This window comes from Simochromis diagramma, unplaced genomic scaffold, assembly GCF_900408965.1.
Source record: "Simochromis diagramma unplaced genomic scaffold, fSimDia1.1 OVJJ01000669.1, whole genome shotgun sequence".
In the NCBI taxonomy this organism is placed as follows: Eukaryota; Metazoa; Chordata; class Actinopteri; order Cichliformes; family Cichlidae; genus Simochromis; species Simochromis diagramma.
Genome location: NW_024387458.1, coordinates 2,414,408 through 2,439,708, shown reverse-complemented (window position 1 = coordinate 2,439,708; position 25,301 = coordinate 2,414,408). Strand labels below are relative to the sequence as shown.

General features: G+C 41.8%; 1 protein-coding gene across 4 annotated transcripts in view; it reads left to right on the top strand.

Annotated features, from left to right (window-relative positions):
* The window catches only part of aatkb (apoptosis-associated tyrosine kinase b), a 70,005-nt gene extending 46,250 nt beyond the window's left edge, over window positions 1–23,755 (top strand). For 3 of the 4 annotated variants that reach the window (XM_040014442.1, XM_040014443.1, XM_040014444.1), the window contains 11 exons: window positions 8,424–8,503; window positions 9,174–9,292; window positions 10,558–10,645; window positions 11,589–11,722; window positions 13,453–13,537; window positions 13,862–13,983; window positions 14,499–14,648; window positions 15,806–19,334; window positions 19,443–19,566; window positions 19,698–19,904; window positions 20,432–23,755. In XM_040014442.1, coding sequence (XP_039870376.1) covers window positions 8,424–8,503; window positions 9,174–9,292; window positions 10,558–10,645; window positions 11,589–11,722; window positions 13,453–13,537; window positions 13,862–13,983; window positions 14,499–14,648; window positions 15,806–19,334; window positions 19,443–19,566; window positions 19,698–19,904; window positions 20,432–20,460 — 4,667 coding nt within the window. In that variant the 3' untranslated portion in view covers window positions 20,461–23,755. Of the gene's footprint in view, window positions 1–6,684; window positions 7,125–8,423; window positions 8,504–9,173; window positions 9,293–10,557; window positions 10,646–11,588; window positions 11,723–13,452; window positions 13,538–13,861; window positions 13,984–14,498; window positions 14,649–15,805; window positions 19,335–19,442; window positions 19,567–19,697; window positions 19,905–20,431 lie in introns of those variants that run through there. The other variant, XM_040014446.1, reaches the window with a different exon arrangement.
* Window positions 23,756–25,301: the final 1,546 nt, after the last annotated feature.

The following is a 25,301-nucleotide window of genomic DNA, read 5'->3' as shown; positions in this document are numbered from 1 at the left end:
GAACTACCTGTACAAATAAAGGTTAATTTTTTTTTAGCAAAATTAAAATTAAGCAGTTTATCGTCACTGTTCGGTGTTTTAAAAAATGCCCACAGAGTTGAGCAGATATGATTTGCTATTTAAAATTTTTCCTATAAAGACTTTATTTTCTACTCACACTGTGTTCTATTTAAAGTGCTGACTGAATCAAAACAAGCTTGATCAGGTAATAAAACCGGTCATTAACCATGCTCTTCTCCCTGCACATTAGAAGTAGTGCTCATTTCTATTCTCAAGCCCCCTCTCACTTTCAACCCGTCTCATGATATTGAATAAAATATATGGAATATTGCTGGGAAAAATAGAATTTGTTTAACCATGAATGTTATATTTTGGGCTCCATATGACCCCATTTATTCTGGGCTCTTTTTTTTATACCATATATATATATAAAAAACACAAAAAAGGTCCGAGTGGAGTTCTTCAGCTTTTAGAAATTCCTTTCAGTTCTTCCAGTAAACAAACAGTAACGTCATATTTTCCAAGGAAGCACGAGTACTCCAAACACAGACACGGGCAGGAACTTTGAATTAAACTGGAGCATTTTCAAAGAGGCTGAAGAGTGAAGTCAGTGCAGAAGGGCTTTACTTGGACACTCTCTCTAGTGGCCAGTAAGGAGGCAGTTGGAGAATAGGTGTGACTGTGTAGAAGTCAATAAGAAAACAACCCAGCTAAACACCTTCCTGATGAGTTCATGGTTTCAGTTCCACCATTTTAAATTATGGTTCCCATTACTGTCAAAAAGGACAATAAAGCAGGCCATGATTTAGGGCGGGCCTACTATTAGTTCAGTCAGATGCACGATGATGATGGCCAAAAAGGCTTCAAAATGGGAGCCAGCAAACCAGCGAGTGACATGGTTAAAAAAAAACATACAGGGACCTGTAAAGGTGTAAAAAACAAAAAAATCCTTTTTCAGGATTTTCTTCACCGGCTCTGCACTGGACAAAAAGGAGGTCAACAGGGAGGTCAAGATAAATAAAAACCATAAAAACTGCTAAACTGGAGTATAAAAACACACTTGAAAAAAAATTCTCCACAGGGGACCTCCACTCAGCCTGGCAGGGCCTCAAAACCATGGCCTCTGTGAATACTGTGGTCACCACCCCCAGAACCATCCAGGTGGAGGGCAGCAACCCTCCAGGTGGAGGGCAGCAACCCCTCCTCCCTCCCTGACGACCTCAACGCTTTCTACACCAGGTTTGAGACGGACAACATGTCCCAGCTTGAGGAGTCCAGATCCTCACTCAAACCTGGCAGCTCTGCACTCAGCTTCAGGGCTGAGGACGTGGTGAGAGCCCTCAGGAGGACCAGGGAGAGGAGCTCACCCGGCCCTGACAACATCAGCAGTCGAATTCTGAGACACTGTGCAGGGCAACTAGGAAGTGTGTTCCGGACTCTATTTCAACACTCAGTTGACAGTCACACCGTCCCCCAGCTGTGGAAACACTCCAGTCATCCCCATCCCCCAAAAAAACAACCCAAAGTCTCTGAATGATCTTCGTCCTGTGGCCCTCACCTCCCTGGTGATGAAGGCCGTGGAGAAGATCATAAAACAGCACATGGTAAGAGCAAATGACCCCTGATGGACCCACTCCAGTTTGCTTACCGTGCACGCAGAGGTGTCGATGACGCAAAAATCTTCATCTTGGGCTCCATCCACAAACATCTGGAGCTCCCTGACTCCTCCGCCAGACTTCTTTTTGCTGGTTTCTCATCAGCGTTCAACACTCTGCAGCCTCATATCCTGGCCACTAAACTTTCCACCCGATTTCACCTGGATGATCAGCTAATCCTGTGGATATTGGACTTTTTGACCAGCAGGACTCAGAAAGTTCGGGTCAACAACTCTCTCTCCGGTCTCCGTTCCACCTCCACTGGCTCTCCCCAGGGCTGTGTGCTCTCCCCCCTGCTCTTCATCCTCTACACCAATGACTGCAGATCCACACAGCCCAACTGTCACCTGGTTAAATATGCTGACGACTCAGTTCTCCTGTCACTGCTGTCAGGCCCCTCACAACACCACGGGCCCACTCTGCAGGAGTTTGTAGAGTGGTGTGACAGCTCCAACTTGAACTGAACGTGAGCAAAACCAAAGAGATGGTGGTGAATTCTCCAGTAGGCAGAGGGATCTGGCTGCTTCAGTCACCACCACCATCCACGGGAAGCCAGTGGAGGTAGCTGAGGAGCACAAATACCTGGGAACCATCTTTGACAACCTCCTGAAATTCTCTGCCAACACAGAGAGATTCTCAGGAGGTGCCACCAACGGCTATACCTCCTTAGGAAACTCAACTCCTTTGGAGTCAGCACACCCATCATGATGACTTTTTACTATGCCTTCCTGGAAAGCATCATGACCTCCATCAGCTGCTGGTTCCACTCCCTCAGCCTTCATACAGGAACAGACTGCAGCACACGGCATCAGTGTGCTCTAAAATCATTGGCCTACCTGTCAGAACTCTGGCAGGTTTTCAGCCAACAGGCCCTCAGACAGGCAGCCAAAATCATCAACGACCCCTCTCACATTCTTCACCCCGCATTTCAATGGCTCCCCTCTGGGCGACGCCTCCGATGCATTTCCTGCAGGACTGAGAGGAGGAGGAGAGCCACCTTTGTCCCCTCAGCCACTCTGCTTTTTAACTCCAGCCGATAAGAACATTTCCCACACCCATAAACATAAACTACTCTACACTCTTCTTATACTACCGACACTTTATTCACTTTTAGTCACTTACAGTTATTTATTCACCTTTCAGTCACTTTGTTGTTTGTTAGTTGCCCCTTGGGGATAAATAAAGTCTTCTGATTCTGATTCTGATTCTGAAAAAGGAGAAGCAGTTAAACAGGATCCTCCCATTTTCCTTTGCTGTTTTCTCACAGAGTAAATCTCCGAAATCCACTGATCAACTTTAAAGTGATTTGTGCTTTTTCTCTGCTGTTGGAATGCACGATGTGAAATGAACCAGAGTTTAAAGAATATCCAATCCTAATTTCACTTGTGACAATTTTTAATCATTGGTTAGTCATTTATGCGTGCAGTCATTTACAAACTGATGCAAACCTTTCAGGAGTTTAGTAAAAGTACCAGAACATAACACATTCAAGTGCATATCAAGGGTGTGAGAGTAACATAAGATGGAGGAGACTAGTGTGTCTGGCATTCGTCAACGTTTGTCCCTGGAGTGAACACCACCCTTACGCTGGCCTCGGTCAGCTGGATCTCCACCTATCCCACAATCCCTCGCTGCAGGTCCCTACAGAATGAACTCTGTGCTCTTTAGCTTTCACTCTCTCCCACAAACATCTGCCTGTTGTATAATAATGTCCAGGCGGCCAGCCTACACTGCTGTTTGTTGGTATGTGAGGCATGCAAGAGCACAAAACCCCAGTGAGAATTCTCCCCTCTCACTCTGATGCTTTCTTTCTCCTTTTTGCTCGTATGTGACAATGGTCCTTGTTGTGTGTTAATGGGCTGATGCTGCCTGATAAACTTATGGCACTGGAGTGTGGTGAGACTTTGTGGATCGAGCCCACGCAAACGCGGGTCTGCAACAAAGCACAAATACACCGAAATGTAAATGTTTGCTCAGTTTCACGTCTGAATGTAGTCGAATGAAAAAATAAAACCCTGAAGGGTAATTTTATTTTAATAAGGAAGAATTCTGTTTCTTATTCTTTATGATGCCTACACAATATACCTTTAATGATAGATGGAAGCAACCCGGGTCTGAAAAGTCAGGTCAATTTTTACTTACAGAAAAAAATAGATGGACATAGCAGCGTAGTGTCACCTGTGGTTTTGTTCCACTTCACTGCCTCCGCTCAGCTACACAAAGTGGTCACACACGTAAACTTAGGCCTTGCTGGCATGCCAGGGGATAGGTTCTGAAAGCTGTTTACCCACAGCACGGTTGATATGGGGGAGGAAAGGGTCTGCAGACAAAACTGTGTTTTACTACCAGGCTGTAAACCTGCTTTTTAATGCTGTAATGCGTTTTATCACAGGAGTCCATGGAGAGTGACTCAAACAGCCACTGAAGGAGCTGCAGTTTTGGGCACTTCTTGGTTGGCAGACTTTTTCAGCCCCCAGAGGTTATCGCTTGGACTGTATAGAAACCTGCAGGAAAGGACTTCAGCAAACACTTTCCTCAAGAGTTTTTATGTTAATCACTCATTTCAAGGCTTTCTGAGTTCAACAAGCTGTGCTTTTTGTAAATTGTGGTTCCCGTTAGCCGTGTGATTGACAAGTTGTTATGGTCTGATCGTGCAGTGTCGCTCTTTTGTCAGGTAGATCCTGGTCACATCTGGTTTCAAAGACGTTCCTGATCACAGTTTCCAACATCTTTTATATACAGTCTATGATCTAGACAGGCAGATTTGGTTTCATGGCATCAAAAGCAAAACTTTGGCAATTAAAACCAAATTCATTTGTATACAACGTTGTGCACGTTAGAAAACATTCTCTTACTTATTTCCTATGATTTTGGAACCTGATCCTTTAAAGCAGGCGTTTTTTCTTCTGTAAATAATAGGAGCCATATGGTTTGTATTGTAGTGGCAGTCAGGGATTCATTACTGCACCTTGAGGACTGCCTCACCCAGTGACATCATTTGGGGTATTTGTTTTTAAGGGAAATGAGGTAAAGAAAATGATCCGTCTCTCTCCATTTCATGTTTCTCACGTTTCTCATAATTTTAGTTTTCAGTTATTTGCTGCCATTTCATCAAGAACAGGTCTCATTTTACTCTAACGTCTCTACTTCAACTTCAAACTTATCTGTATATCTTCCTACAAACGCAGTTTAGAAGGCTTTTTCATGAGGATAAAATATTAAAACTATAAAAGAAAGAAAGAAAGAGAGAAGAAGAACACTTAATTACAAAAACAAAGAAAAAGCATGAAAAAACTACAAAGGAAGAGCAGTGACTGCCACAGAATGACTGAGGAAGTGAATGAAGGGGCTCCAAGAATGAAAGCTCCTGACATTACTTTCAACACCGTGCTGGTGTGAGTCTCAGATTTCTAATGTCTGATAATTCCTGAGGGCTGAAGCAGGAGGATTTCAGCCAATATTCCCATCTCTTCTGTCATCCTGCAGCGCTGTGGGGCTGTGCTTGGACTGTGTGAATAAGTGGAGTTCCTAATGAGACACCGGTATTGCGAGAGCTTGGCTCAGACCAGAGCCCAGTTTCAAGGACCCGCCCTGATGCAGCTGTTGTGCATTGCAGGCTGCACTGTAACGACTAATGGAGCTCACACCCACTCATATTACACATGAGAACAACTACACACACACATAAAAACACAATGAGGAATTGAAGCAAAAAAAGGGGACATGTTCTACTCATTTCCCGCTTCTTTTATCGCTGGCCTCGGCACAGTTACATGTTTCACAGCTCAAAATGATCCTTATTTATCTCGTACTTATAGAACAGTCTCGCTGCTCTGTCGTCTGTAGCCAAACAAAAAGGATGGTTAAACGTCATAATTGGCTTTAAATGATTATCCAAGGACAGCACTACAGCTCAGCACCTGCAGAGAGTGAACCATGATGCACTGGACTGTTAGGGGATAATGGGAATTCCATTTGGCCATGATTGATTTTGCCAACGTGCATCTTGCTAAAGGCTTCCCGGCTGCTGGGGTTTTTGAGCCTGATGCATTCTTATCAACATGCTCAGCATCTTAGTAAGGGCCGGTCAGTGCTGTCAAATGAAATTAACTTATAAATAGGATCTCAGATCTTAGCTCAGTAATGTGTTTTTTTTTTTTCATTTTAAGCACTCAGTGAGCATATTTTTCTGTTCTTATTCTGAGCAATTGTGTTTGGACACAGGACCAAACACAATCGAGCTTACATTGACATGCATAGGGCTACCTTTGTGAGAGTTTTGGATCAATTGACTGATTAAAATGTCATGAAATTTACAACTTTTAGGCTTAGGGTTAAGATTAGAATTAGGTTAGGGTTAGAAACGTAGTCGTGATGGTTAAATTAAGGGCTGAAAGGCCTGGGAATAAATGAATTCATAAAGAGTGCATGGATGCATGAACAGAGAGATCTCAAAGTATTAGTAGAATAATACAAAGACAACCAAACATATGCTGCTACAGCTTCTTTTGCATTGTTGTGAGTGAGTAAACATTTACATGTTAAGGAAAAATTCAATCTATTATTTCACATCCACCCTCATACAGTATATATACTCCTACATATATATATACAGATACCCCACTATACCTTACAAATGTCATTGCAGCGTGCACACAAACCAAACGTGGTGCCAGAGACAATGTGAAAGTTAACAAATGCTTAATATAGTCTTTAAGAGTTTCTTTTCTCTCATTGTTCCGTCAGAATTATGAATATTTGTGGTAAACATGAGGGTGTAGGTGGAACTCATTGCATGCCACAGTTATCACCAAAGCTCAGTTCATTCTTATGTCATGGAGCTCACAGATAATGGCTCCAGTGTTGCTGACTGGTCCTAACTGGTGCCATGCTGCCCTAAGCAAAAAGACAATAGTGGCTATTCTGTTATGGCCCAGCAAGAGTGTAAGTGGGTGTAAGGAATGACCAGTCAGGGGAAGGGGACAGGGGTGCCCAATATGGCCTCCACACAGTGACTGGACTGTGTCGCAGTCTGGAGGGGGGAAGATAGCACCACAAAGATCTGTCTGTCTGCCTCTACGCCCAGAATCCAAGTTCCATCGTGGGAGACACAGAGTGAAAGAAAGAGATAGATGGTGAGGGGAGAGAGGAGGGGATGCTACCCTCAGTCTGTTTCATTCGGTGGAGCTGGGACAGGATGGGGCGGTTGGGCATGTTCAGCAAGCAGGAAGGACGCGGGTCATCGGGGGATGCTGAGAGCGATGCACCGGCGAGCTGGAGGACCGCCACACAGATCGGTGACAGAGACGGCTCGGTAGAGAATTACACTTAGGGGCAGAGTTTGCTTTGTCTGGGCAACAATGGGCAGCATCCACTGGCATGTGCGGATGTTTAGCTTTAGAGGCGGTTAACAGCAATCGACTGAACAGAGGATGGACCCTTCAGTGGCTACTTAACAACCTGGATCTGGTGCGTTGCGTCATATCATTTCTTCATGTTGTACATATTAGTCTTTTGGTATATGTTTCAGGTTTAAGTCCAGTCATTATAATAGAAAGCAGTAAAACCAGGAAATCTTTTATTATTAAAGAATAATCCATTTCATCTGTATTATGATGAAACAGGAAGAGAGAATAAAAAAGATCAAGAAATGTGATCGTGGTAAGATAAAAGATCTCTTTTTGTTCTTTGGGAAATTGCCCCAGGCTCAGAGGAGCTCTCGCATAGATGTTTTAAAGAGGTTAATAAACTTATGATGAACTAATAAAACAATAAAATGCATTAAAGTGGGGTAAACTATTAAAAAAAGAAAAAACAGGAACCCCAGCAAATGCAGATGTTTTTTTGAACTTGCAGATGTTAGGAAATGTTTAAATTAAGAACATTTTACTCAGTGCTTCCAGGTGTAAGACGTCTTTCAGAAGCTTTTAAATACTACTTTAATTAAATATTAATATTTTTTAAGTTGAAAACCTTTTTAAAAAGGCATTCAAGTGTAAGACGTGCACTCTTCTTCTTCTATTTATAATTGTTTAATGAACACTTAAACTTTTTTCGGCATTTGGTTTCCCTCCATTTTCATATAGTCGATAAGCACTCCTTATGTCCGAGCCCCGTTTGAGTGGTGAAATCCATCAGTGCCATCATGATTTTGTTGCGTGATAATGGAACATTAAATGTTTACATTGCATTACATTCTAATGATAATGTACTTTTGATCCAATATATCGTATGTACTGTCCAGTGAAGAAGAACCGATTGTATTTTTGGAAATGATTTGTGTTTAGTGGATTTTACTTTACTTGACCCATCTGACTGACAAATACATATAACATTAAGATTATTAGTTTTAGTATGTTTAGTGTGTCAAAATTATGTAAACTGCACACATGGAATATGCATGTGCAGTTGAAATGGGGGAGTTGAAACTTTAATGTGTGTACAAATAATTTATGCCACTTACAGGTGGATTCATTTTACATATCAGTGACAATCTTGTTTTTTTAGTTAAAGAAATTAAATGTTACCACTGACACCAACTTTCCACAAGGACAGCTGCAATTCATCACTTGTACTTTCATTTTTTCTCAATGAGCGCGGTTTGAATAGTTTAAATCATTGATGATAACGCAAAGAAATTTGTAGAAAATGGACAAAAACATGCAAAATGTTTAGTGCTGTGAGTGACCATGACTTCAGTTCAAAGGCTTTTGATTGACACTCACCAATCTCTGTTACATCTTTTCTCTTTTTCTCTGTCTTATTCAGTCCAACTCCTGAAATCGACAGATCTCAGCCGCCACAGTCTTCTCTACCTGAAAGAGATTGGGAATGGCTGGTTTGGGAAGGTAAGCCCACTTCAGAAACCTCAATCTTCATAAAAACCTGCTGGTAATTTCAAATCTGTCGCTCCCTGCCGGGTAGATAAAACGCAGCATCGTTGAGACTCACATCATGGCTGTTAGTCTTTGCTGTGATCCCGGCTCTGCTCGGAGCGGGAGTCGGTTAAAAATGTCCGACACGCTGCGTTACCTGAAATGTCTGAGTGTGTAATGCCAGCCCGATCCTCTCGCCTTTGATGTCAGCTTGTTCCCAAAGTGATAGACTTAGGCCTTGAGAACAAATTTTACGCTGCTAAATTTTCAAAGTAATAGCCCTCCTTGCAGCCTAAACCTTCTGGTGTGTTAACATGTTTTTACAACCAGATAACATGTTGTTGTCATTCTCTCTCGTTTCCCCCCTTCTGCTTCTTTGTCTGCTTCTCCTCCTTTTCTTATTCATACTGTTCACTCATGAATATTCATCCACCCTCTTCATCCTTGTGCACCATCACTGGGTATGTCCATCTGTTTGTGCGTATTATCTGCACTGCTGAACTCCCGCATGACTGCTTCATCTCGTTTTGTCTGTCTTTGTGTAATGGTACTCCCATTTCATGTTTAATGCGTTTGCTTATGTGAACGTGGCCATCCTGTCTGTGTGCCTTCCCCTGTATGCATTTGTCTCTACTTGTTTCAGGTTCTTCTGGGGGAGGTGAACGCAGGCCTGAACACCACCCAAGTGGTGGTCAAGGAACTCAAAGCCAGTGCCAGCGTACAGGACCAGATGCACTTCCTGGAAGAAGCACAGCCTTACCGGTACACCTTCACCTCCCTCACATGTCTGTAGTTTATTCTTACATGGACAATTTAAGCAGTACATGTAAAATCTACAGTCTAAAAGTACTGATTGAAAGGGCAGAAGTAGTGCTTACATATGTCCAGTCTACATTTTAATAAAGTCTCCTTAACTGAAGCTGGATCAGGTAAACCTGAGCCACCCCTAAACACTGAGCATCTCTCATGTCTTTGTCATTTTTGTGTCCTCTGTCCTGACGTTTTAGTCCATTTTTGTTTGTCGTTTGCTCCTGGTTTCTCTCAATTCTCTTTCTTGTCACCCTTCCGGGTGTTTGAGGCAGACATCTGCAAATGTTTTATGTTCAAAACTTGAGATAAACTTATAAAATACTGACGGGTCAGCTTCCCAGGATCTATGAAACTTGCTTTTACTTGCTTTTCTGTAACTTTTATGTATAGCATCATGCTTTTGTTTTCCAATCACAATCAGTCAAATATTTTAGTTAAAACTAAGGATGCATGTCTTTAAATATACTTAATAAATACTGTAATATATAATTATTCATCCTAATAATTAATCCTTTGTTTATCCCTGCAGAGGGATTCAGGCATTATCTGGGCAAATTATACTTTATACTTCCTTGGGAATACAAATGCAATGTAAAGCCAATACAATAACTCTGTCATAAACTCTTCTTTTAAAAATTTTATACTTTTTCCATTTTTGTTGGAAAAAAAATCAGACGGAGGTCACGGTGTTTATATTCTAACGTGTTGCTGTTATTTTGCCCCTTTGTCGTTAACATAGGTTAAAATCTTCTCAGCGGCAATAACAGTAACACATACAAGCTTGTAAAAGTATAATAATGACAGACCTCTCGGTGGGTTGCATTAAAGTTGTTAAAGGTGATCCGTGCATGGAGAATATCATAAGAATAATAAGTTAGAATAAATGTATGCCTGGTACATGTGCAAGAATAAAATGCAGATCAAGGTTAAAATCGAATCAGAGTAAAAGAAAAAACACTTTAAATGTACTTTAAGGTTAAATAGAAAAAATAAAAGCAGAGTATGAAGAATGAAAAATAAATGATATTACCACAAAACTTGTTAAATTAAGATGGATGGTGTCTCAGCGTGGTTGTCTAATATTTTCTTGAATGCTCAAATATATCAGCCATATCTCAATACCAAAAGTATTTATACCCATGTAATACTAAAACATATACTCGTGTTTAAAGGTGATAAATAATATGTGCATGCTGAGATCCTGTTCTCTTCTCCAGTGCCCTCCAGCATCCTGCTCTGCTGCAGTGTCTGGCCCAGTGCACTGAGATCACTCCCTACCTGCTGGTGCTGGAGTTTTGTCCACTGGTGAGTATTCAAAGCCATGAGACAGATGTGCGGAGACACTCTTTAAATCATAGTATGAAAAAAAATATACAATACCAAATCTCAACTGGAGATTTTATTTTGACGATCCCAGTTTAATTTAAAGGGTTTAATATTTTAATAAAATCGCCGTGTTTAACATTCGTTTATTAATGTCCTTGACAACTTTTTTGACTGTTGACTTTAATCCAAATTCTGTAGTACTTCAACTGATTGAAAGCATTTTAGTAATTTGTCATTGTAGAATGTTATATTAACTGTCTAATAAAATCCTTCTTGGCAGCTGCTGTAAGTATTTGGCAGACAAGCTTAAAGTGAGTCAATTTACACTTGTGCCACTCCAACCACTTCCCAGAATCCATCACCGTGATTGGTTTAGTAGATTACACACAGATATTTATAGTAAATTATAGTAAAACCAAGAGCCTCCTGCCACTTCTCATCTTTTATTTTTATTCCCACTGTAGGTTAAGTGCAGGTGGGTAGTTCCTCTTATAAGGCGAGGTCGAGTGTGGAAATGTTAGCAAAAGCTAAACCAAAAACATCCCATTCAGATCTAACTTAGAGGAAACTTTGCAATTATTAGCATCAAACTTGTTATTTATTATGTAGACTCCAAACAGTCTAAAGCTTTAAGACAAACTAGAATGAAGACTGCCAAGAAGATGATATTTAGTCCAAAGAGAAGCTTAATTCACTCAGATGGCCGGATTTCTCGGCTCATCCCTAAAATCTCTAATTATCCATTTCCATAAAGAAAAGTGAAGACAACAAATTTGCTAGTTCGTCTGGTCTTCTCCTGTGCAATGTTCTGGTTTCTGACACCAATCAAGGTTTACATGACTGGACAGAGGCGACGTAGTAAAATAGTAAGACTGCCCTCCAGTGGTCATACAGATGTTTTATAGCTCTCTTTCATGTGCAGGGGGATGTGAAGGGTTACCTCAGAAGCTGCAGAACCTCTGAAACCATGAGCCCAGAGCCCCTGATTCTTCAAAGGATGGCCTGTGACATTTCCTCAGGCCTCCTGCACCTGCACAAACACAACTTCACGCACAGGTAAAGAGTCGTTTCAGACTTAAACCTGAGAAATCCGACTGCTGTCACTGATGCTGTTCAGTCAAGCAGGCAGTCTCTGTTTACCCTATAAATAACACAATTATTCTATATCATCAGTCCACTTTTAGCTGAAGCAGTTAGTTTTTTGTATGCCTCAGTTCTGTCCCAGCACAGGCCCCGACTCACCTTCAGTCTGATCTTAACCAGAGACTTTCAAAATGCAGACCAAAAGGTGTGACTCTCGTAAATGCCTGTATTTTTAAATATTTTAAAACGGTCCAGACTGCTATGACTTTATTTCCAAATCGTCAACGTATTGTGTTAGAAAGACATCGGCTAGGACTAGCTCTCGTACATATTTCTAAAACGAATTTTTACCAGAAGATGGTCAAAGTTATTAATTTGTATTTACCCTGGTGGCCTGGAAAAGAGAACTTCTTTGGGAAATGCAGAAGTTAGAAGAGCAGTCGCACATGTTCAAAAACATTTCTACCCATTGGTGAAATGCTGCCAATGTTTTTTGAAAGTTTGCAGAGAATATTTGCACAAAGTGACCCGACTACCACTCTTTTGGTGTCCAACAGATACTCAGGTTTTTGCCCTGATAACGATCATTAATTTAAGAGTCACCATCTGACTCCTCTGGTTTCTTGGACGTCTTTGATTTTAGCCATAAGGTTATCGTCTCTGTGATCTACAGCAGTGAGCCTGTATATCATAACTTACTGTTCTTCAATACTGATAACAGATTTCACAGTCATCACTGTTCAGTGAGAACTAACAGGCTTTACTAACAGACGAGATGCAGTCATCTAATGCGGTTTATTTGTAGAGTATTACTGCTGAAGCCTCCAAACTACCTCACACGTGTCCATTCATTTAAATCGGTTAACGTTCAGTGAATGCTTAACCCAACCTTGATCTGCTTTCAGTTGAATGAATCAAAAGCCCTCCTCAAACATGTCCTTCAAACTTCTTGAAAATCCAGCTTTATTAACAGTTTTTCATATTTGTGTGTGCGTGTGTTATTTTTCTATCTGCTGTGCTCTATTCAAAAAGATTTTTTTTTATTTCAATGAGATTTTTCTACTAAGTATTACAGATATCTCGCTCTGAATTTGAGATTAGCCTTTTGCCTCTCGGTCGCTTCCTGAAACAATATCCTGGTGCTGCCTGAGTGCTCCCTAAAGACTCCAGCATCAGTGATTTTGTTGCAGGCGGTGATCCCTCCTCTCCAGGACTCCGGTTTTTGTATTTTTTCCAATAATTTATTGTTATTTTATCTAGTTTTCATTTCACTTCATACTCAAAAAAAGAAAAAGTTGTATTCCTACTACAGTACACCTGGTTTTATCATCAAAACATACTTAAAGTATTCAAGTCATGACTTTAAATCATGGTGGATAAGTTTACCTATAATAGTATAGATTCGTATTTCAAATGCAAAATAAGAAGTACCTGAAGCTTTAAATGACATAAACAACACAAGTAATTACTCTTGTCCTGTTGGGCACTTACGGCAAGGCATTTCCTGTATATTTTATTTCATTTTAGTAAAATTTACTTAATTTGTTTTGTTTATTTTTAGCCTACTGTGAAAACACAGGACTAAATGCTGTTGTTTGCAGGACTTCGAAGTATTTTTGTACATTGATAAAAACGTTCTAGTCTTGTTGTTTTGTGTTTGCTAATATTAGAGAGACATAACAGCTGTTTACCCCCATCTCCAGTGACCTGGCTTTAAGAAACTGCTTGTTGACGGCTGATGTCTCAGTGAAGATCGGAGATTATGGTCTGGCCCACACAAAGTACAAGGTACACAACCAGTGTGTTAAATGTGAAAAAGATCAGCAAACAACAAACTGGTCCTGTTGCTCTTTGTAAAGTTTGAAAATATATTCTGTATTCATCACTAGCAGGCAACAAAAAAGCAAGCTCGTTATATAAATAGTCAGTTCCCAAATGGTTCTGAGTTTACATTAATCACAGTCGAGTGAATTTCTGCAGGGTTATAAGAACGTTCTTTTCACTTTTTAGCATTATATCAGAAAAGGCAAAATTGTCCAGCAGGTCATTTAGTTTGAATTTGTTTTTTGTCATATTTCTGCAACTTAACAATTTACCTGACCCTCGTTTCAGGACGATTACTACGTGACATCAGACCAGATGTACGTGCCCCTGCGCTGGATCGCTCCAGAGCTGGTGGACGAGGTGCACGGAAACCTGCTGGTGGCAGACCAGACCAAACACAGCAACATCTGGTATCTGATCAATGCACATAGACACATCTTTTGTATTTTGTGAGGACGCTCGCTGACATCATGTATAGCCCTTAACCATCATTTTAAATACTGTACCAAGTTACCTAAAACAATCCTTTAGTTAGCTCCAAACTTACTGAGGATGTCACCAACGTGCCGTCACTCCCAGAAGTCTAAAACAAAATGATTATATTGCATTCTGTTGAATAAGATTTAAATTTTGAAGTTTTAGGCCAAATATATATTATGATAATATTATTGTAATTCTCTATTACTTTCTGAACAGTTTGTAAGACATGTGAAATCGCCAGCCCTAACTCCATGGATATAAGTTATAAAGAATAAAACACATAAGAGCTTTTAATAATATTAATACACTAACAAACGCTTATATAGTTGTAAGTTTTTAACAGTAGATAAAAGGATGGACGTTACTGCAGGATTATAAGAAATGTATACATGAAATGTACATGAAGTCACTAATAAGATATATTTAATCTTGTCCTGTGTCTCAGGTCTCTTGGGGTGACTATGTGGGAGCTGTTCGAGCTGGGAAACCAGCCCTACAGACACTATTCTGACAGACATGTGCTGACCTACGCTGTTAGGGAGCAGCAGCTGCGACTGCCCAAACCGCTGCTCAAAGTACCCCTCGCTGAACGCTGGTGAGTCACACATAAATGCAGCAAAAATGGTAAATGGCCTGTATTTGTATAGCACTTTTCTAGTCCCTAAGGACCCCAAAGTGCTTTACACAACCTGTCATTCACACACTGGTGATGGCAGCTACATTGTAGCCACAGCCACCCTGGGGCGCACTGACAGAGGCGAGGCTGCCGGACACTGGCGCCACCGGGCCCTCTGACCACCACCAGTAGGCAACGGGTGAAGTGTCTTGCCCAAGGACACAACGACCGAGACTGTCCAAGCCGGGGCTCGAACCGGCAACCTTCCGATTACAAGACAAACGCCCAACTCTTGAGCCACGATCGACCCACAAAACACAACACTTAAAGCAACACAATTAAATCCCTTTCAGGAGGAGGTTTAATGAACTTCCAATTGTTATTCTTTTGTTGTTGCACTATTCTTGGACTCTGTTGCTGTAGCCTTGTATGATTCACAGTTCACAATGAACATCGCAGTAACTTTTTACTTCCATACTGGGCTTTGGTGCAGCTCCATGCCTCAGTTATGGCACGTGTATATGTTGATTTTTTGGTTTGGATTATGTTGCATATTAGATTTTGCAATATTATTTTCTGATTTTACGTATTTGAGTTTTTTTATATATTTAATTACTTCATTATCACCCACCTTACTTGATAAATTTATGTATAGCATTTATTGTGGCATTTAGTGCGGTAATTTTGGTTGCTACTGAGTGTTTACAGTGAGGCTGTTATTGGATAGTATGAGTCAAGGAACAGCAAAGTAAAACACTGAGTGCACACCAACACGGTTAGTTTTGAGATGAACTGTAGCCCACCAAACGCCCACAGCTCAGAGAGACTGGAGAGCGCTACCACAACCAGAAACCAATATCATACCAGCCAGAAGTAGAAAAAAACTGATGAAATAGATTTTGGAGAAGTCAAAATTTGAAACTTTGCCCATTTTTGATATGAGCATGCACCATTGTTAGAGAATAATAGGTCCTCTCAGTATTAGCTACAATATTACAAACGGGAAACCAATTCTAAAAACCAAAGGTCAATTTCTGAGTGCATCGAGCTGATTACTTTTGTACTTTTTATTTCTTTCATTTAATTTTAATTAAACTTTTCTTTCTTTCTTTGTGCCTTGTGTTTTGGGTCTACAGGTATGAGGTGATGCAGTTCTGCTGGCTGCAGCCTGATCAGAGGCCAACCGCAGAGGAAGTTCACTTGCTGCTCAGCTACCTATGTGCCAAGGGGGCCAGCGAGGCCGAAGAGGACTTTGAGAGACGCTGGAACTCCCTGCGTCCCAATACTGGATTCAACAGTCAGCGTGGTGCCTCAGCGATGTCACGAGACCACCCCTCATCAACCACCTCATCTTTCCCACTCTTAAAACCATTTTCTACTGGTGATGGCTACCACTCAGAGTCTGGAGATGACATACTAACAGTCACTGAAACCAGCCACGGCCTGAACTTTGAGTACAAGTGGGAGCAAGCCAGGGCAGACCAGTCATACAGAGCCCCAGACACGTCTAGTACCTTAGGTCAGGTAAACCATCATTGTCAGGAAGCATTTTACCCACCTGGAGGCATTGTGGGAGGCTGTCCCATGGAAAGCCTGAGCCATGGAGTTTCTCCTTCCTACTATCAACCTAAACATCTACACGCTCCAGGTGTACTTCCTGTCCTCAGTGCCCATAGCCCCTCAGTAAACAGTGAATACTACATTCGCATTGAGGAACCAGTAGACTGTAACATTGATCCAGACTACACCATGGTCTCATACAGCCCAGACTACCAGGGCAGCAGTGGGAGCTTCCTGACTGGGAGCGCAGACTCGGGTGAGTGCATGGCCTGCCCATCACAGGCTAAAACTATGGGTCCTTATTGGTCAGCTGACATCCATAAATCTGACATGTATGACTCCAATGACTCAAGTCCCGCCATCTCCCTGACAATGGAACCCCTTTTAGGTCAAGTGTCAGATAACAGCCCCCTACGACCCTGGGAGTCTAGTCACTATGTGTCCTATAAAGATCGAGATGGGGGCTATTATTTTGACCACTCACCACCTTTGGGAATAGATCACTATCTGATCGGAGGTGAGCTCTCCAGAGAGCATCATCAGGAAAGCTGGGGCTCAAGAAGCCTGCGTCAGGCTTTGGGGGAGTTGGAGAACCCACTAGTGATATCCCATTCTATAAACAGTCCATCTCAGCAGGCTTACAGAGACACATACCTGGACACAAGTCAGACGTCCATTATAGGAAAGAATGTCACTGGAGGTTATTATGACATGATGGGTTCCCTGAGGAAGACTATGCCCAGCCACACAAGACACAACAGTAACTCTGTCAGTATAAACATGGAGACTCAGGGGGCTCTCTTCATCGGACACAGAGACAGTGACTCAGAAGAGGAAGATGAGGACATATTTGTTGAGAGACACACGTGCAATACTTGGCCTTCGAAGCACCGCCACAGCAGTGCCGGTCACCAGAGACGGGCAAGCCATAGTTGCCGACAGGACACCTACGCCGATTTCCATTATACAATGCCGAGTACAGACATCGAGGACTCCTGGCCAGAAGGACACAGCCTGGCCTTTCACTCTCTACCCAAACCCATCGATTATCTTGAGCCACACCAGGTCAAAGATAATAGTGCCTGCCTTAGTTTGAGTAAACATCATGCTATGGTGCCCTCGGAAAACTGCAATCCCTACATTTACATGTGCCATGAAGGTGAGACTCAGGTGCCAACATCTGGAGAGTGCTGCCACTCGCACTTTGTTGACCCACTCACTGGCTTGCTTGTTCGAAACACAAGCTTTTGTCAGCTCTACAGTCACACTAACTACAGAGATAAAGTCATTGACATGCTAAGCAATGAAGAGATGATCAATTTATCACCAGCTCCAGGAGGTCCCATCGTGGCCAAATCTGTGGACTGTGGAGAACAGTATGTCGATCTTACAACTGATGATGTCCAAGCTAAAGAGAAGAGGGAGGACGTTATTAAGGAAATCATACAGAAACTGCCAGAGCCTAGAAAAGAAGAGGTGACTCTAACAATGACAAAAGCCACTCAAGCCACTCCACCTCCTGATGATAACACGCATGTGATGGTGGCGGTGACAGATCCACAGTCAGAGATGAGTCACACCAGTGACAGTGGCGTCGACCGTGAAGATTCCAATGTAAGCCTTGCTGACATACTCGACTGCAGTGACGATGACGAAGAGGAAGACATCACAGACGATATAACTGATGTTACTTCAGGCATCTTCGCTGATGAGTCCAGTGAGCTGAATGCTTCTCCCGCCTTCAAGTTGCTACAAAAGCAGGTAGGAACACCCGATTCCATGGATTCCATGGATCTGCCGTCTGCAGCTGGGTCTTGTGAAGGCTCCAGCCCTGCGTCATCCCACCCTTCCAGCTCACCTAAAGCTATGGACAGCGGCTATGACACCGAAAATAATGAGAGCCCCGAGTTTGTTCCCAAAGAACCTCATGAACCTCGTGAACAACCTTTAGGAAAACCTGCTCTTGATGCCAGCCTGGAGGAGGAAGAAGTCCTGGAGGAAGAGGGAATTGAAGCTAAAGTGGTTCCCACGGAGGGTGAGTCATTGATGGGTGAAGATTTGGCACTAGAAGCATCACAGGCAGATGACCAAATTCTGTTACCCTTGAGTGATAAGACGCCATACAGAGACTCTGCCTACTTTTCAGACTATGAGAATGAAAAGCAGACTCGGCATGAGGGAGAGGAACTCCAGATGGGAAAAACAGATGAGCAAAACATTGCAAAAGAACCAAACATGCCAGAAAAGAAAGCTGCAAAAAGGAAAAATGATAGAGAGGAAGAACTAAAGGGTGTTGTAGTGAACAAGGACATAAAACTTGAAACGAAACAAACAGTAACAGACACAACAGAATTCTCTTCTGCACCAGAGATTGAGGAGTACTTGACAGAGGACTGTTGCAAAGATGAGACTTTAGGACTTCCTCCAGAGCCTTCTGATACTGAGGGAGGACTGGATGAATGGCCATCACAGGAAGAGAGCTCATCCTTGGGAGACTGGGCAGCTGAGGTGGTGGGGGCCATGGAAGAAGCTCTTGGTGCCCTGAATGGAGATTGTGCCACCAACGTAAATTTAGATAAGGAGGAAGCAGATGGCATAAAAGACTCTGCTCAAACTTCAGAAACTTCAGAGGAGGCAGCAACCGAGACGGTTCAGAACAGGCCATCAGGCATATCCAGTGAAATGAAACACACCTTACCCAAAGATGAGGTAGCTTTGCAACAAACCTCAAACACCAGACGATTTTCCTCTTCCTCCCCTCCACCTCCTTCCACCCCACCGCCTCCGCTCCCTGCAACAGAGGGCAGAGCATCTCCGGCCGACGGGGAGGAGGCCGACGAGGAGGACGGCGATACCGATGACAGCGACGAGTCGGACGAGGAGCTGCAAAGCTACGATATGCAGGAACAGAGCGGAGGGGAAGAGAGTGAGGAAGAGTGCCACCCAGTGCCTATTGTGGTGAGCGACAACAGCGAGGCCCATAAACTGCGAAGCCTGCTCAAGATGCCAGCATTGCTCACTGAGGAGAACCTGGAGGAGGAGCTCGAACACAAGAAGAAAACAGTGTCTTTTTTTGACGATGTTACCGTGTATCTGTTCGACCAGGTGAGTGTCAAAGAGGGAAGATTAGCCTTAATATTGGCTCTATTAATGGCACATCAATAATGTTTATTCTGGTCCACTCACTGACTCTTTTAATATCACAACTGCTAGGAAAGCCCAACTAAAGAGCTCGCCGAGCATGGCTTTCCTTTAGGAGCAGAAGGTTCTCGGACCAAACCCCAAGAAAGGGTTAATGCCTCAGATGACTCTTCAGACGGGAACATTTCGGAGGAGAGTATGTATTATTCTTTTACTTTCAAATGTGCAAATGTGAATATGATTACACACAATGTATTAGCACACTGAAGACTTTCTCATGTTAAGATATCAAACTATTACTTCCTCCCCTTTGCTGTTTTCACTCAGGTGCGGGTTTTGAGTGGGAAGATGACTTCCCCCTACTCCCACTGCCAACATCCTCAGCCGCATCTGAATCCCCTCCACCCCGTTCCATCACCACAACCCCAGACACTAAACCAGCCGTGCAGTATTCCCGCTTTACCGTCTCTCCCTCCAGCGTTTCCCGGTTCTCCATCACTCACATCTCAGACTCTGATATGGAATCTGCAGGAGGTAGGTCACTTCTGCAAACTCACGAGAAACTCATATTTTTAACAATGGATATACATATCTAATTTTGCCTCTGTAAACTATCACAGCGAATTTTAAAATCAAGCAATCATCATGTGGACTTTCAGCTTTATTTCAATAGGTTTTATGAAAACGTTGCAGTAAACGTGTTGATATGAAGGTTTTACACTCTGTATTTTTTCTTCCCAGAGATGTCAGATGGAAACTGGCTAGTAGCTGCATCTTATGAGATCACAGTTTTTGTGCATGATCGCTGACAAATAAAGAATAAAACTAAAATGCATCTTTCTGCTGTGTTAGACTTAAACCCAGTCTGGGAACCTGGCCCATTAAAGATGCAATTGTTGGCTGCAGCATATTGCCAAAAGCTGAATTGCCATAATAATGAGAAAATACACTCTTGCCAAATGTCTTTGATATGTGCCAATGTTTTGGGGATAAAGATGCCCAGTGGCCTGTAAAAATGGGTGATGTACATTAATCCTTTCTGCCTCATTGTGTTTCTGCAGGAAGCAGTGAAGATGGAGACAAAGAATAAGAAGCTGTGGATATTTACTGCCTCTTTGTGACAACATCTCGGTCTACTAGCATGACTACTGATTTCATTTTTAACATCAGGTTTTAGAAACACAAGACAGTGCCTCTTACCGCCTGTGGACACTTTTGAAAGGTCCGTCTCACCACCATGTAGGACTGGCCTAAGCTGTTTAGAATACTGAAAAGAGAATTGTTAATATATAATATTTCAAGAATATTAATATATACGGTATGTATGACTGAGTTTAAGGAACCAGGGGGAACTTGTATGTTGAATCTACATATTTTTTTGGATTAAAGAAACAATGTGGAAGGACAGACCTTTGAAAAGCGTTACATTTGCCACATCTTTCACTTTCTAATTCGTCATGGGGAGCATTCATAAGAGTGTGGAGCCACCTGGACTTTAAAGAAAGAGGACTGTTAAACTGTTGCTGAGTAAAAGACACAATGTCAACTTTCTGACTTTTCAACAAAGGATCAGCACTTTGAACAAGACTGTACAGCTCCGCAGACTTTATACTTTTTAGGAAATGGTTTTACCTGTATTAATAATGAATATCAAAAAGAATCTTTAAAGTATCGCAAGTAATATAATGTCAGTATTTGGGATCATTCAGAGACGTGCTCGTGTGAAAGATGGAAGCGCAGGGGATCCTAATGGCTGTCTGCTTACAGGATGTTTTCTGTTTTTTGAGGAAACAGCTGAGCAACCTTGACAACCTAATAATTATTTGTGACTTTTTTCATTGTCACATCAGGACCGCGACTGTACTGTTTTACACAAACATCACTCTATTTACCAAACTGGGCGCCAGCACCACAATCGCAGCCAACTCCTCTTTACTGTAAGCATCAGACACAACATTGTGACTATAATGGGAAGAAGTACAGAGGTCATTTCAGGCTGAAGTCTTATGAAAGTTTCTTATAATATAGCAATGCATGGTTTCACATTTACAAGAATTTACGGCTAAGAAACAAAAGGAAAGTGTTTTTATTTTTAAGGCAGGTACACAGGTCATTAAAACTGACATCGACTGAACCTAACAGTGATGTAAGCCAGTAGGGGTGGGCAATATAATGTAATATTTTATCATGATGTGCGTGTACTGGATCTTCAGCTCAAAAATATAGACAAAATGTCTGTTTTGGTTAACCAGCAGATGCCTGACAAATCAAGGCACTTCATCACATTGATGCAAAGATACTGTTAATCCAACATTGCTAGAGAGCAGTAATACTCACTGACATGCGAGAAGATGTAGTGCAGCCTACGGAGGTACTGAAGGCATATATCCCTTTTCCACCGACACAGTGTTGGTTCACAGTATTAATAAAAGTAATTGTTTAGTAACAGAAAACTGCTGGGCCTGCTGGTGTCAGTGGTCATGGGAGGGGAATGTACCAAAAACCACAGTTCCTATCATGGCCACTTGAGGCTGGAGTCAGTTCCCATAAACTCCCATGTATAAAAAATTCAGCTTTACAGCCTTAATAAGCACGAGTCCAGCTTGGCACAAAAATGGTTTGGGCCTCTAAAGATAGATTTTTGGTATTGTTGCATTTTTTGTTTTGCTTTTATTAACTCAAGGTCACTGCATGACCTTCACCCCTCAACTGAGTGTAAAACAGCTGGGATGAGTGTCAGCACCTCTAAGTGTGAGTTATGGTTCATTCTCTATTCATCAGGAGGTGGAGGATGAGATGGATTCGTTAAACATCAGCAGTGATGTGGGTGCTGTACTGGGCTGTTGTGGTGAAGAGAGAAGTTTTTTATTTAAGAGTCTATGTTCCAACCCTCATCCCTGGTCATGATATCAAGGTAATGACCGGAAGATTAAGGTAGGGAATACAAGTGGACACGTTTCCTCTGCAGGGTATCTTTGTTCAGCTTTAAAGATGTGGTTGAGGTCATTTGGATATCTGGTTAGGGGATCGCCTGGGAACTTCTTTCAGGCACACTCAACTGAGAGGTGACACCAGGGTAGACCCAGAATCCAATGGACAGATCTCACCTGACCTGGGAAGGTCTCAGGATTCCCCAGTCCAAACTGAAAGTGATGCTGTGGAGAAGGACAACTTGAATACCTTTGCTTGCTGCCACCATTACAAAACTTTAAATAAGTGGACATGGATGGATGGATGGATGGATACATAACTCCATCTCAATACAGGAGTTTAGGGGCGTAGCTGCTTTTCATACCTTCACCCTCCCAAATAAATATCTGTCTCCAAAGAAAGGCATGGTAGAGTGAAAAACCACAACGCTGTCAAACCTGTCACAATGGTTCTCAAAAGACTCCAATGCAGAACTGCCAGGAATGCCAGCACCACATTGGTGGAGAAGCAGTAACAGATACCGTGGTAGAAACATTTTTTCATTGGTGTGTACCATCATATTGCCCATCCCTACACGCTAACATCTCAAGTTACCCAACAACATTTAAATACTGTCCGGTTTTTGTCTGCACTGAGGTTTGTCTGAACAAATGTGATTTTTGTGTTTGAAAATCAGCACATTATAGATCCAGTATTTCTCTGTTTCTGACCATTTACCCATCATGTTATGTTTGGAACAACTTGTTCGGAGCAGATTTGTACAATAATTCTAGGATTAGAAGTTGAACTGTTGGACTTTTTCAGACTAACAGGAAAAGACTGTTCAAAATCATTATCACACAAAACGAATCCCTTTGAGCCTCATTGTTGTTAAGTGAGACTCTAATTTATAATAAGCCTAACTGGTCTGATCAGCTTGTTGAAAGGCCACAGAGGGCTGATGTCATGATGATAAGAAAATGCTGTCATGCTTTGCTCTGTTTGTAAAACTGTGAGAAAGACTGATGGGTTTGTGTGTTTGCTGGATGGAAAAGTTTGATTCCACCTTTGAAAGATGCCCGGTGATCAACATGTAGTGTCTTAAATGTTTGTTTGCCTTCCAAGGCTTTAATATTCTGTAACAGTTTAGCATAGAAACATCTAGATGGCTGTCCGTAATATTTTTGTATCTCAACAAAAATACTTTTTAGAGTATTGCTGTACTGTATCTGTGAGGGAGGGAAGGTTTAAAAAATCTCTTATGTTTATTGTTGCCAAAGAGATGCTGTGTATGTTTTCACCCCATTGTGAGGACAGACAGGAAGCTCACTGGCCTTGAACCAAAGGCGCAAACGTGCGGGAGAAGCTTTGGTTGAGATACTGTCATAATGTGTGCCCCAACAATGACCTGGTCACATCGTTACTTTCTGTACCTTCTATCAACTACAAATAAAATCTGGTTTACACATGTTAAATATATTGGCCATTTTTTACGTGTTTTTAAATAAATGAATTTATTTACACATGTAGACTCTAAAATCTTACAGAGTTGTTAAAGAGTTCAGATGTAAAATTTAAAGATTCCTTAGATTCATTTTGGACAACCAACAAATACTGAAGAACTCTAATATTAAATATAAGTTTTTAAAACTTCATTTTTAAATCCATGTATAAAACAAAACAGTCTCTCATCTTCGTTGTCTGTGTTAAAAGGCGCAATGGGAACCATTTTTGCACTCAAAACCTATTAAGCCACCAAATTCCAGTCACATGGTGTGTAAAGTCTTCTATAGTATAAACGTACCGCATATTATATCAACTTAACAGGAATGTAAAAATACAGAAGATTGATATGTTTTCAGGTTGCTTGTGAACTTCCTGGGGCACAGGAAACATTGTATTTTACCCAAACAAACGTAGTTTCAGATAATTGATGTTATTTTTTCAAAACAGTTTAGCATTATAATTCTCTTACAGGACTTCAATTTGGGCGAGCGGGTACAGTAAGTAAAAATTCAATATAAGCTGGGTTAGAAGAAAGGCAGAGGATCAGGTAGAAGGGTCACGAAGGCAAGCCATTATATGAAGAAACTTCTTGGTGAGTGTCAAATCCAACACCCATTTCCATTTGTCCTTAAACCCACAGGAAGACGATCTGAAACTAAACTCGGTGTTTTTCCATAAAGAATTTTAAATTTCAAACAAGTGGATTCCTTTAGGACACAGGTGTCAAAATCCAGGCCTCGAGGGCCGGTGTCCTGCAGGTTTTAGATGTGTCCTCGATCCAAAACAGCTGATTTAAATGGCTAAATTACCTCCTCAACATGTCTTGAAGTTCTCCAGAAACCTGGTAATGAACTAATCCTTTGATTCAGGTGTGTTGACCCAGGGTGAGATCTAAAGCCTGCAGGATACCGGCCCTCAAGGCCTGGAGTTCGACACTAAATAAAAAGTAGTAAAGCTTTAATCTCTCAACCTCTATCGTTTTAGTTTTAAAGGTTTTACTCTACCAGCACTATTGTTCTTCAAACTGTGTTCTTCTAAGTGAATCATAATGGGATCAGATGACTGTGTCAGCCCCAAAAGGTTACAGCCCACCTGAGATAATGTGCCAGGAATAAAAATGGGATTTATCAGGTGTAGCATGTCGCCTGCATGCAGGATGACTCAGGATATCCCAGCAGAATATCCAGAGAAACGATGCTGTTGTTGTCAGGTGGAAGAGTGAAGTCGATGCATGGTACATTCTCAACATCTGTACACTCTGTGTCATGCAACTCACTGAGGACAGCATGTTAAAGGGAGCCTGTTATGCTCAGTTCCAGCTCCATGTTTTTATTGCTGAAGAGTACCAGTCGAGCTTTGCGTGTTTACAGCTATCCTTATTTATCTTATTCTGTGCTAAAACTTTGACCACCTTTAAAATTAATGAGGAAAAGTGTAACAGATCAATTTTAAAGTTTCTCAGGGTTAAATTTTTGAGCATTATAACAGATTAAAAAAAAACACTGCACAATATTG